Below are 14,705 nucleotides of genomic sequence, written 5' to 3'. Positions count from 1 at the left end.
AGTGTGTGTGCCACAGCTGCTCAGAGCGAAGGCTTCTTACCACTGAGGAAAACAGGGTGAAAGGACAGGAACAGAGAGGGTCAGGCTGCAGAAGAGTGTCTTAATGACTCACAAAAACAGTGTGTGTGTGTCAGCACTGACCTCATTGTAGTCCAGTGAGGAGTCGTTGCACATGGAACACACAGTGGCCAGCTCCAGTAGTCCATCATAGTCTCCGCACTGGACCACCTTGTCCCCTTTCAACCTGGAAAAGAACGCACATATATATTTTTTTTCTATCCTTGTGGGACCAGACAATTTATTCCCATTCAAAATTATATTTACCTTAACCTCTAACCATTAAACTAACCTTAACCCTAAAATAGCCTTTTTCCTTGTGGGAACTGGCAAAAAAAGTCACAATCATATCATTATTTGTTTTTTTTAAACTATCCTTCTGGGGGACTTCTAGTCCCCACAAGGATAGTAACCCCCACCCCCCCGACATTTGTTAGATACTAGCACACCTTAATTCACTCTCATAACTAATAATTGAGTAAATGTACAATGTGATTTCTGTACACACAAGCTGTATCTAACCCATTCAGTTGTGTAACTGCCAGTGTCTTAAGATCAAGATTTCAAATACACTGAGTGTACAAAACATTAGGAACACCTTCCCAATATTGAGTTGCACCTCTCAGAACAGGCTCAATTTGTCAGGGCATAGACTGTACGAAGTGTGGAAAGCGTTCCACAGGGATGCTGGCCCATGTTGACTCCAATGCTTCCCATAGGTGTGTCAAGTTGGCGGGATGTCCCTTGGGTGGTGGAGCACTCTTGATACACATGGGGAAACTGTTGAGTGTGAAAAACCCAGGAGAATTGCAGTTCTTGACACACAAACCGGTGCGCCTGGCAGCCACTACCATACCCTTTTCAAAAAGGTGCATACATTTGTCTTGCCCATTCATTCTTTGAATGTCACACATACACAATCCATGTCCACATTTATCTCCCCTTCATCTACACTGATTGAAGTGGATAGGGTGACCACATTTAAAAACACCCAAATGTGGGGCATGATGATTTTGCAGGACATTAACGGGGCAGTGTAGCCTACATTACTTATTTTTTGTTGTTTTTGTGGGGGGTGGCTGGGCTATTGAATCTCATTATATAATATGCATTAAATGCATCCTCCAATTGCAACATCTACCTATGCCCACACATATTGTCTCAATAATATTTTCTATGTTTAATACCCTCAAATACCAAGGTGGGCATTCCTAATTTCAAAATAGGCCACCATCACTGTCAATCGTGAATTATACATCTGTATCACGTTTTACCGGTGAAACGTCCAAACTGCATCTACATGCCAGCCATTTGATCTCAATCAGTTTCATAGGAATATGCATTTAGAGCTTGAATTACTGTTCCATGAACAAATTAGAACAGGTGGTGTTATAACTATAGCCTAGCCTTGCTGTATTTTGTTTCAATCCCAGCACATTCTGCCTAGTGGCACGCAAGGTTGAGTTTGGGCCACAGGAAAAAAAGTGCGACTTCAGTTAACCATCCTAAAATGGAATGAGAAATTAGGTGGTGTTTTTCAATGCAACAGTGAAATTACTATATTTCTTACTGTTATGTAGAATACTAATTAATCATTGTGTGGTCTTCTAAGAAATTGATTCAGCTGCTTTGATCTAACTTCACTAAACAAGCACCATTGTGAGAAGTGGTTGAGCGACACTCCGGTGCACGCCAGCAGCACTAAGCCCCTGCTCCCGCTGCACCAAACGAGCTAATTGAAGCACACCTAGCCTACTCTTTTGCCAAATGCAAAATTTGGTGATGCAGAAACGAAATTTATGAAAATCTGAGAATATTTGACCAAGGAAACATTTTTGGCTGGTCTAAAACAGTTACGAAGGGAGAGTTAAAACAGGATCGAGTGAAGTAGCAGCAAATATGTTGAATGAGCAACTAATGAGCATGGAGAGCCTCAAGTTTGACGAAATTACCGTAGTTCTTTCAGTCTACTTCTGTAGCGCATCAGAAGCATGCTTTTTGTAAATAATTAGGACTAACTGTTCTCTCCAATTTTTTGCTGTAATTTAACCAGAAAGGATTTGAGAAATCTGATTGGTTGACGATAAGGCTTATGAAATTGGCCTACCTCACGTCTTGCATTGAGCAGAATATCACCAGTGCCACATCGTTATGATATACATCTTCTCATAAGTGCAACATGACCCCAAGAGATAGGTTGGAATGTCTGACTCTTTTTCTAAATTAGTGGTATTTGAATTTGTTGTTCAAATACAGTACATAATTGTTTGATTGCGGAACAAATGGCCAAAATGGGGGAATGCCCACAATCTGAGACAGGTAGTCATCCTATTAATAGGTGACATCAATAAGGGATCATTGCATTCACCTGGTCAGTCTTTGTCAAGGAAAGAGCAGGTGTTCTTAATGTTTTGTATACTCAGTGTACGTCTGCAACGACAGTAATATAAATGACACCCATAACATAGAGCTCCTAGTCAGTTTTAGAATGGGTAACTAGCAATAGGCTGGTGCTAACGCTTTATCATGGACGAAGTGTGCAAAGTGTTGAAGGTACCAAACTGTCTGTTCAAGCAGTTGGCACACAACTCGGACACTCATTGGCATAGCACAAGACATGCAACCAGAGGTCTCTTCACAGTTCCCAGGTCAAGAACAGATGCTGGGAAGCACACATAATTAAATAGAACCAAAGACTAAATGTAACTCTGCCACCCCAGGTAACTCAAGCTAGCAATAAAACCAGAAACGAAAACAAGATTAATAAAAATAAAAAAATAAATGGAAACACCTTACGGCACAACGGGGACTGTGGAGAGACATTTTTATATATTTTGTACTGTATCATTTCTTGTATTTCGTAGGTGGGTGGCCTTGTACGGGCAGGAGCTCTCTCGTTTATGAAGAGTGAGGCAGAAGCAGGAAATGATGTAGTAGTGTAGTGTTTTGTATATCATGTTATTATTTAATTTATGTATTTTTGTTTCCTGTTCGGACCCCAGGAAGAGTGCAACGACTAATTGAGATCATAATAAATAGTGCGAAATACTACAACACACTTAATTTTCATCATGAGCCAAATCTTTTGGTTTTCTACACAAAGTTTCAAAGGAAATGCTGTGATCTATTCAATAAACAAAATAGACTAGAAAAAAATGGATAAGAGTGTGGCAGTATAGCAGGAACAGTGGCATCTAGTGGGCAAAACCTAGAGAATATTGCTATTCTCTGAAAAGTGGGAGGGAAAAAACATCCCCAGGTTCACAGGGAATACAATACATAGTATGGAGAAGCAATACTCCAAGCCACAGCTTCATTCTACTTGTCAAACATTGAGAACTGATACTGTATACTGGTTGTTGGAGTAGGATTGGCATTGGGTGTTGAGGGTACGTAGGTGGCTTTTGACAATTTTTCATGTCGTACTCATTGGTAGGAAGAAGTTTGGTCCAAATCAGATGTTGGGTACTATATTTATTGAATATTATGCTATAAATAAAATTAACAAAATACTGTTTTAGGAATGCCAATCCTGTTTCAGATCAATCTGTAATGACATGGAACAACTCGTTAATGTGAGTGTTAATGTGAGTGTGTTTGTGCGTTGGGAGCAGCAGCAGTTGCTGGTTGGTTGCATGACCACATGGCCCACAGCCCACTAGAGGCAGCAACAGTTGCTAGTAGAGCAACAGCCCACACAACAACCCACGCTGTATGGCACTGCACCGCAAGGCATGCCAGCCTGAGATTTCATAACATCTCAGTAGAGAACAAGTTTCACACCCACAAACCAACCAGAACAGTGATTAGGACTTCATACATCTTTCTAAAACACAGTATCATCATGTTGCATTATATTGGATATAATCATGAGGTTTTAATCAACTTCAGTAGAGAAATTGTAACAAGGGAACAGTCTGAAGGGGAACATTTGGCATGGTAAGACATCATGAGAGCATAGTACTTAACCCTTCCCAAAATGTAAATGTTTGAACCAGAAGAACTACAAAAAGCATATGCATAACCATGGTAGCAATTGAAAAGAGAACACTGGTCTGATAATTTCCCCATAATCTCCAAAGGTGAGGAAACCAGTTCCCCTAACAAGACTGAATCCAAACATTACACGGTTGATTTTCTATTTACTGTACTTCTCAGAGCATTTGTCAATAATGAAATCTGAAAACACTCTGGATACTGTACATTCAGTAACATACGACTGACTATTCACTGAAATGTGCACAATACGAAAAAACTATTACAAGGGTTTGAGTGAGAGGTCTAAGTGTGTGTCTCAGTGGCCACACACCTCTCCAAACTGTGCGCAGTTCCCAAGTAATTTCAATACACTTTTATGACTCAAGGAAAGAGCTGTCAACTATAAAGGTGCTTTTATACTCTCTCCTAGCTTTGCCATTGAGGAACATAAGCAAGCACACTAGATTTTTGTTTGGAGCACAGCCCTGAGTCCCCAGCATCACACAATAACTGTTGTTGTTTACGCAATCCAAAAAACGTTCCATTATAAAATCGCAATCGTTGCCAGGTGGGCATCATTTGAAAGCTTATTCTATTGCCAACATGGCTGACTAAGACACTTCAGACAAACAATTGGAATTTTAGCGAATGGAGTCATGGGTGCATTCAAGTGCGTATTCCGCAGCCAATTTCCTTCACAATACAACTAACATAAGCTCATTTTGTTCAGGGTCGACCCAGGATATAAGGCACATCCTCTTTGTAACTGTGGATCAAACATGGCGATCATAAAACGTTGATACTGTAAATTACATGAGTTTTCAAATATGGACATGTGAGGTACACATTTGGACTTCCAGGTATGTGGTTTGCTTGTATGACATCAAAACTGTATTTATTATAACTCCGTCTCATCTTTCAGAACACAAACCGTTCCCGATGTACAGCATTTCCCTCACACAAACCCTTCCCGATGTACAGCATTTCCCTCACCGAGACTTCAAAAAATGTGCAAAAGAATCCCAATTAGTGGGAGGGATGGGGGCATCTTGTCGAGTGAGCTGCGAAGTGGAGAACCTGAGCTCTGACATGTATAGCATGTTACCGTACAGCCACTGTGTTCCAATTTAGCTGCTTATCAATGACAAAACTGCCATTTTCAAACCGTATACAGGATGACAGGGGCTGTGAGTGGAAAGTGTTACCAATAAATACCTCAGCATTTCAAAACCATAACAGAGGTTGATATTGAAGTCGTTATTGTAAAAGAGAATGTGCTCTCAACTTGTGACTTTCTGTATTTAATTTTCTAATGAAAAGCAGAAGGGATGAACACTGAAGAAGATCTAGTTCTGGGCCTTTGCAGGTAGTCATTTGGGGAATTAGACTAGAGTGGGCACTCCAGATAGCGAGAGAGGAGGTCGTCAATCGGGCTATACTGACATTATACAGGAAGGGAAGGACTGAGATCAAGTCTGGAACACTATGACTTTGGCCCAGCTACACCCCAATCTCGCTAGTCAGAGCTATTTGTCATCTATTCCTCTAGGTTTTCTCCACAGTGAGACCATTTTAATAGTTGTCACAGGTCGGTGTCCTTTCCTCTCTGCGCTATCTGTTCCATCATGGAAAAAGTTCACATGCTTCAGGAAAACATCATTTGCATTCTCCCTAAATTTCCCCAGAGCTGTTTGCGACAGAGGAAAACAGAGTAAACCTGGGGGTGGGAATGGGAGTTGGTATGGGGAAGGAAGGAGACTTCAAAAGAAACCCCTTTATATTAAATGGAAAAAAGGAGGTTAGGGGGCCTTTAACAGCAGGCCGGCCAGATGAAAGTGGTCGTGGTGGGACCAAGGCTTTTCCACTACCGCCTGTAAAAATAGGTGTTTGTCTGTCCAAGGACAGGGAAGGTTAACAATGGCCAGCCTTAACTTTCCTCTGGGGCTCAGTGCTTTCAGACTCTGGACCACACTCAACACACAATTTGCTGGGAAGTGTAGGAGATAAACCTCATAGTGTGTGTGTGTTTGTTAGTTTGTGTACGCATGGGTGCGTGTTTCCCACTTTGATGCCACAGTCACCACGAGTTGTAACCTGAAATCACACTTACAGTCATTTGCACTCTGTACACTAATACAAAGAAAGGTAGGAGGGGACACTCACACTTGCCCTTCAGGGGCATAGGTGGAGCCAGTTATAGAGAACTCATGGACAGCACAGCTGGAATCCTCCACCTTGTCCACCACAAACATCTGGAGAGAGAAGAGAGTTGGGATAGATAAAGCAGGTTAATGTAGGCTAGGATATCGTCAAAGAGTATACAGAAACTCTGTGCCAGGGATTCCCAGAGTTCTGTACAGGGCCATGGGAGAGGTGAAGGACATTCCCGCCCCAGGCTGCTGACGCGGAGGGAAACACACTCACACACGCTCCCACACTCCCATTCAGTTGTAGCGCCACTCAACTAAGGGCTTTCCCACCACATAATGTCACACAGCAGTTTTTGTTCTTTCCTTCTCTATTTTTCCCAGCAGGCATTGGTTCCTGTGTTTACTGATCTTGGGACCAAACTATACCCTAAGCTACCAGTCTGTAATCCTGGCATACATAGCATGGATTTCTAACCACACTGTTAGTGGAAGGCTAAGACTTGGGGGGGGGGGGGGGGACGACAGCGAGCGAGAATGAGAGAGCAAGTTGTTTCCCAGGTCAAATGTTGTTTTGATGTCTTGTCCGTCCTTCCCTGTGATCAGACTACTGTGTTGCCCAGAGCTCTGCTTTGTCTGCACTCATGTATTGATTTCCTGTGTAGAGAGCCCAGCCAAGAACAATTAGGGTTTGGCTATGCTGACAGGTCTTTTAGGCTGGCAGCCCAGTGGTGAGGGTGGGGGTTCTACTGTAGCCTTGGATCCTTGGCCTGTAGCCCCTTGGCCTGTAGCCCCTTCTCTCCTGTGTGTGTGTGTTACATGCATGCATTCGATCTGGCCCTCTCCTTTCTCTCTTGTTCTGGCTGCAGCGGTGATAACAGGTGGAATGGATCTGATGAGGTTCATTTATGGGAGTGCATCGATTGGCTTGTCACAGGGGTCTGTTGTTCCATTCACACTGGCTGGGACCCCTGAGGAGGTTACAAAACAGACACGCAGCCTTTGACTTTCCTCACATCAATATTCTCTCTCTGTAATCACAGACTTGCCATCTGGACCAGACACAACCATAGTAACCATGGAGAGAAGGGAGGAGATTGACTAGGGCGGTCAGGTCGTGCACACACACTAAGGAAAATACTCCCTCCTGTCCGGGATTTACTCAACTTTAAAGTCAATTAAATCTGGACGATTAAAGAATGAATGAAGAAAAAAAAAACGTATTTTCCCTTCACTACATCCGCTGCTACTGCTTCTAGAGGGTGTGTGTCTTCTGTTTATACCGAGAGTAGTTTACAAAACACGTGTGTGAAATCTACTCCAGATGAGAAGGTCTTTAACATTACACAGATCAGAGTCATCATGTCTGGAACTGCTCATTTAGACAATGGGAAGTCGTACTCAGGGGGTTTCAAATTAACAGTGACTATCTAATAACACTGGCTATCTATCAATTTAAAGACACTGCAAACAATGTGACCATTAGTCAGTCTAGGGTCTAACCTGACTATGATGGCTAGTTCTATGCGACGCTGGATGCTCAGGTGACATAACAGGTTCTCTAGGATAGATCGAGCATCAAGAACAACAACCCTCCTCTGCCACAGAAGCTTTATCTACTGACAATCTACCTACCGTGGGCCTCCTCAAACAGTAACTGAGTAACAAACTGAATAATGTGAATGAGAAAAATTATTAGACTGACAAATAACCGCTGTGATTGGTGCCCCAGTGTGTCTGTGGCCCAGATCATACACTGTTCTTTAGGAGATGAGATAGGAGCTGGATTCTGTGTCTTAAATCTTTTTTTCACTGATCCTGGATATGTCACCTTGGAGCCCAGGAGACGACTGCAGTAATTATTGGAAAGGGGATACCTAGCCAGTTGCACAACTAAATGCATACCCACTCAAAATGTGTCTTCCACATTTAACCCAACCCCCTCTGAATCTTAGAGGTGCAGGGGGCTGTCTTAATCGACGTCCACGTCATTGGTGCCCAGGGAGCAGTTGTTGTTGGGGTGTAACTTCCTTGCTCAAGGCCATAACGGCAGATTTTTTCCACTTTGCCGGCTCAGCAATTCAATCCAGCAACCTTTCGTTTACTGGCCCAACGCTCTTCACCGCTAGGCTACCTGCTGCCCCTTATTGTGCATAGTCCCTGATAAGTAAGCTAACAACATAAAATACATGTCAAATCAAACTGTCATATGCGCCGAAGACCACAAGTGTAGACCTTACCATGAAATGCTTACTTACAAACCCTTAACCAACAGTGCAGTTCAAGAAGAGTTAAGAAAATAGTCAATGTGCTGGGGTACAGGTTACTGATACAATGTTTTACCACATGGCCTATCAGGACTGCTATTAGCATATTTGTAATAACTGCTATTTCAGTGTTTTGGTCATGTTTGTCACTGCATATTTCTCTCACTATCAGAGATGTGGTTTCCATGGAAACAAGGCTTCATATAAGGATTCATATGAACCAATGGTGCCTGTCTGTAGAAGTTGAAACTCTCCTCAATACAATTTGACTTGCCCTATATTGTGTGTATTGTGCTGTGTTGGCAGCAGTACCAAAGTGAGAGTGTCCCTGCTCTGTGTACTGGAAATTAAATGGTATGTCGTCATAGAGGGTATTCACTCCTGTGTGTGACCGTGCCCTGGGATATCCCCTCGGCTGGGAAAGCAGGATATGACAGGGCTACGGGACACAGACGTTCTTATCAGAACCATATGGCACAGCTAGACCCAGCTTAAGGTCAAGGACACGCTTGCACACACACGGACAGACAGGCAAGCACGCAGACAAGCACGCAGGCAAGCACGCAGGCAAGCACGCAGACGCACATGCAGGCAGACACACGCAGGCAGAGGCAAGCCCGCAGACACACGCACACAGGCAGGCATAGGCATGCACACAGACACACGCACGCAGGATAAAGGCACGCAAGCAGATGCACGAAGACAGGCAGACGCAGGCAGGCTCACGCGCACGCAGGCAGGCAGACGCGCACGCAGGCTCACGCTCGCACGGACACGCAGGCAGACGCACGCTCTCAGACGCAGGCAGGCAGACGCACGCTCTCAGACGCAGGCAGGCAGGCAGACGCACGCTCGCAGACGCACGCAGGCAGGCAGGCAGGAAGACGCAGGCAGACGCACGCTCGCAGACGCACGCAGGCTCACAGGCAGACGCACGCTGGCAGACGCACGCTCTCTCGCAGGCAGGGTGACGCACGCAGACGCAGGCAGGCAGACACTCAGTCAGATGCACGCAGGAGCACGCTCGCACTCTCTCGCGGGCAGACGCTCGCTCTCTCGCGGGCAGACGCTCGCTCTCTCACGGGCAGACGCTCGCTAACTCGCGCAGGCAGACGCAGGTTCACTCGCGCAGGCAGACGCTGGTTCTCTTGCGCAGGCAGATGCTGGTTCTCTTGCGCAGGCAGACGCAGGTTCACTCGCGCAGGCAGAGGCGGGCACGCTCGCACGCAGGCACACGCAGGCGCACACGCGCAGGCACGCAGGGCACACGCGCGCGCAGGCACGCACGCGCACGCACGCACGCAGGCACGCACGCACGCACGCAGGCACGCAGGCACGCACGCACGCACGCACGCACGCACGCACGCAGGCACGCACGCACGCAGGCACGCAGGCACGCAGGCACGCACACACGCAGGCAGGCACACACGCAGGCAGGCACACACGCAGGCAGGCACACACGCAGGCAGGCACACACGCAGGCAGGCACACACGCAGGCAGGCACACACGCAGGCAGGCACACACGCAGGCAGGCACACACGCAGGCAGGCACACACGCAGGCAGGCACACACGCAGGCAGGCACACACGCAGGCAGGCACACACGCAGGCAGGCACACACGCAGGCAGGCACACACGCAGGCAGGCACACACGCAGGCAGGCACACACGCAGGCAGGCACACACGCAGGCAGGCACACACGCAGGCAGGCACACACGCAGGCAGGCACACACGCAGGCAGGCAGGCACACACGCAGGCACACACGCAGGCACACACGCAGGCACACACGCAGGCACACACGCAGGCACACACGCAGGCACACACGCAGGCACACACGCAGGCACACACGCAGGCACACACACGCAGGCACACACACGCAGGCACACACACGCAGGCACACACACGCAGGCACACACACGCAGGCACACACACGCAGGCACACACACGCAGGCACACACACGCAGGCACACACACGCAGGCACACACACGCAGGCACACACACGCAGGCACACACACGCAGGCACACACACGCAGGCACACACACGCAGGCACACACACGCAGGCACACACACGCAGGCACACACACGCAGGCACACACACGCAGGCACACACACGCAGGCACACACACGCAGGCACACACACGCAGGCACACACACGCAGGCACACACACGCAGGCACACACACGCAGGCGCACACACAGGCGCACACACAGGCGCACACACAGGCACACACACAGGCACACACACAGGCACACACGCAGGCACACACACAACTCACAAGCGAGGAAAATGTAGAGTAGGATTTTTTTTTTTTTTAAGTCAAATATATTGCAAATTAAAGCTTTACAAATCCATATCTGATCCTTGCTCCTGGACTGGCATCCTGGAAACCCTGAAATGCCCTTAAGGTTCCATCATCACTCTAAAACAAAATGGAAAAACACCACTGACCCAATGTTAGGACTGAGGAGAGAGTTGCTTTCATTTATTTTTGTTAACCTTGATTTATAGAGGTTAGTCTCAGAGACAAAATCTATAATACAAGAGAGACATGGGTTCAAAATGACAGCAGATAAGTCAGGGACCATTTCCCCTGGCGTTTCCTATCAGGTAAATTCTATCACTCAAAACTGATGGAAAAACAACGCTGCACCACGGGGAGGGAGAGCAGGTCTGTGTTTCCCTTAATCTCTCAGCTACATTAAGCTAATATACCCTGGGAACGGAGGGTAAATATTTACCAGAGAGAGCAGAGCAGTTGAGTCCCAAATGGCACCCTTTTCCCTTTATAGAGCACTACTTTTGACTAGAGACCATAGGTTTGGGAGTCAACCCAGGTCTCTTTCCAGCAGCCAGGTTCCTAGGTAGGCAAAGAGTGACCAGGGATAGCGGTTAGCTCAGCTCAGCTCAGGGAGATTACCCAGTTCTGTTATACTTCCACAGGACAGTAGGGAACTCCCGCTCTCCCTCTCTCGCGAATGCTGCCGATGGTTGGAACAATGTATACACATTTACTGACTGGGGCAAGCGGTCAGTTTCTACTAGCCACGTCATCGCAGAGAGGGTAAGGGAGAGAGAGCAAGAGATAGAGAGAAAGAGCGAAAGAGGGGCAAGAGAGAGCAGCATCCTCTCAAGCAGGAAACAACAGTTGTGCAACCCTCTAGAGCTTCTTATACACACAGATGCACTGCATGCTGAAACAAAACATACAGGAAAGGCAGCAGAGCAGCACGGAAGAGATAGCTCAAACCTCCTGAGAATATCATACAAACACAGTGAAACAGCAGGGACAAACAAATATAAAATGCAATCACAAACACAGAAAAGTTTGGGGTCACTTAGAAATGCCCTTGTTTTTTTGGAAAGAAAAGCACATTTTGTTCCATTTTAAAATAGCATAAAAAATTGATCAGAAATACAGTGTAGACATTGTTAATGTTGTAAATGACTATTGTAGCTTGAAAACAGACATTTTGAGCCTGTAATCAAACCCACAAATGCTGACGCTCCAGATACTCAACTAGTCTAACGAAGGGCAGTTTTATTGCTTCTTTAAATCAGAACAGTTTTCAGCTGTGCTAGCATCATTGCAAAAGGGTTTTCTAATGATCAATTAGCCTTTTAAAATGATAAACTTGGATTAGCTAACACAACGTGCCATGGGAACACAGGAGTGATGGTTGCTGATAATGGGCCTCTTTGCGCCTATGTAGATACTCAAATATCAGCCGTTTCCAGCTACAATAGTCATTTATAAACATTAACAATGTCTACACTGTATTTTGGACAAAAAATTAGCTTTTCTTTAAAAAAAACAAGGACATTTATATGTGACCCCAAACCTTTGAACGGTAGTCTATGTGTGAAGGGATCAGGCTACATCTCAGTCATCAAATGTTATATACACATACACACAGCCCTTTGAACCCTCAGGTCTACACATAAAACACCAACTGGTGACCTGGGTTGAGCTCTTAGTTTTCACATCAATAAGCAAATACAAATACATGGACTCCATGACAGACAGACAGAGCGAGCGAGGGTAGAGAGAGCGAGAGAGCCCAGGAAGCAACACGTCAAGTCCAGATACAACTACACTGCAGTTAAAACAAACACACACCAGACTTTTTTATAGACCATGTTCTGGATGGCCTGTATGTAAAAGCACTGCCTGGCACACTGGCTGTACAGTACTGTAACTGAACAAACAGTGTGGCAAACACCCTTTAAGGCAGGCACAGGTGGATGCTAGTTCTCCACTATCGTTTAGTCTTCATGTGCTCAGCTGGTAATACACTTGTGTCCTCCGGCAACCTCTTCCAACATAAATCATCATCCATTCAGGTTGCAAAGGCATCGGTTCCTCCTTAACTAGCTTTAATGGCGTGCCCCCCCCCCCCCAAAAAAAAACGGAATATATGCTATGCATGCAGTCTTAAAATACCACTATTTTGGAATTTTATGACAACTTCAGGATGTTGCACACCGCATTTAGCCAATCAGGTTGCAAGTGTTGTTTACCCCTGGCTGAACGCGGGGCACAACATCAGGAAGTAGCATCTAGCATGGCGGTGGGAAATTGTTTTATTATGACAGTATGCATCTTTTCCCTGTGTTTTCTGCAGCGGCTAGTTAACCCTATCAGTCCCAAGACCCCAGCAAAAATCAGCTTTCCATGTGTCGGACTTTCCTTTATCTGCATGTCCAGCCCTTATTTTTAGCCTCAATGAAGTATTTTACCATTTCCTTTTCAGGACAACCAGGGCTACAAGTACAACACAAAACAACTTGACAAATAGTTGCATTCGTGAATTATTGACAAATGGCAATAAAAGAAAAATGGTCCACCAAAGCAAAAACCTGATAAAAAATGATTTTATACGAATGATAACCGTTGTTTGCTCAGTGGGAAATGAATATCCAACTAGTCCGTGACAACTGTGTGGAGTGTGTGTCAGCAACTGTGTGAGCTTATTACAGTATTAGACACTATGTCCTGGGATATCCTATGATCTTCTAACGACTTGTAGCTTGTGAGTGTCATAGAGCAAAACAGGTGCATGTTCGTTATCCATGATAAGTCTCAGCTTTTCATGGATAGCTTTTAAATCGTTTGTAGTTCAAAACATTCGGACTCAGTTTTTTTTGTAAAAAGACGCGGCCCCGGGCCCCTTCGGGATCCGCCCTTGTCTCACAAACACCGCTCGAGCTCAGCCCCCGTTAATCATGTTTTATGTATGAACCAATCACTGCGGGACACGAGTGTATTACCAGCTGAGCATATTAAGCCTTGAAGATCGTGGAGCTCTAGCACCCACTAGCAGCTGCCTAGGCTACCTTAATGGGAACAGGCTTCATCTCAGTCATCAAATTTGATAAAAATATTGACTTATAGGCAACTTTCATATTCCAAATTGGCAAATAACATGACCACTGGCCAGCATGTACAATTTAGAGGTACAACAAATTTGAAATGCAGTTTGATCTTTCTCATAGGTGAGAGGTCAGGTGAGGGTAAGAGGAGTTAACTGTGGTTAGGCGGTGTGTGTGTGTGTGCGTGCGTGCACGCTGGGTGGGGTGAGCCAGATCCTGCTCCAGAGGCTAAATGGAAGCCAAGACAAACAGTGGCCCTGGCATTTCCTCTGTGGTAGAGCAGAGCAGGCACACACCCACCCACCCACCCGACCAAGGTGTGGAGAGGAATGGGATGGGCTGTGGGATTCCACAAGAGTGACAATATGGGTGTGTGTTTCTGACTCCTGTGCTTGCACTGTGCATGTAGCCTATTTTTCTGTACATGAAGGTCTCTAATGGTTATTTAGCAGCTGCAGGTTTGACATTTGAAAACATATCTGTGCTCTGAGCTTCCTGCCTGCTGGCTGTCTGTGCCAGCCTCTCTCAGGGTCAGTGAGAGGGCCATGTAGTACTGTGGCCTACAGTACAGTGTGCCGTTTGGTCCTGCCAGCCTGCATGCCTGCCCTGTCTAGGCTAGCTACACCAGCTCTCAAATGGCTGGCTGACGGTAAACATTACAACATCGCAGGGATTTTCCATCACTACTAACCTCACCTGTCCCCCATCCAAAACACACACACACACACACACACACACACACACACACGCCTGCGTGTCCAAACCCATTACTAACAGTATTGGAAAGAACACAGATGTGCTTTGAGATTAGGTTGTTTATGAGTTTGGCTAATCTTAACACAGAATATAATCTGATTGACTGAAGGCTTCTCAGCATGAAGGA

The 14,705-nt window shown here is 45.9% G+C and overlaps 1 protein-coding gene across 2 annotated transcripts in view; it reads right to left on the bottom strand.

The window, feature by feature from the left end:
- Positions 1-14,705, bottom strand: part of LOC110537826 (sarcoplasmic/endoplasmic reticulum calcium ATPase 1) — a 76,495-nt gene that overhangs the window by 19,842 nt on the left and 41,948 nt on the right. For both annotated transcript variants that reach the window (XM_036937854.1, XM_036937855.1), the window contains exons 11-12: positions 6,199-6,287; positions 142-244 (exon numbers count right to left, since the gene is read on the bottom strand). In XM_036937854.1, the coding sequence (XP_036793749.1) occupies positions 142-244; positions 6,199-6,287 (192 nt within the window). The remainder of the gene's footprint in view (positions 1-141; positions 245-6,198; positions 6,288-14,705) is intronic.

Source organism: Oncorhynchus mykiss, chromosome 12 (assembly GCF_013265735.2).
Source record: "Oncorhynchus mykiss isolate Arlee chromosome 12, USDA_OmykA_1.1, whole genome shotgun sequence".
Taxonomy (NCBI): domain Eukaryota; kingdom Metazoa; phylum Chordata; class Actinopteri; order Salmoniformes; family Salmonidae; genus Oncorhynchus; species Oncorhynchus mykiss.
The sequence above is the reverse complement of the archived record's forward strand: the minus strand, read 5'-3'. Positions and strand labels throughout refer to the sequence as shown.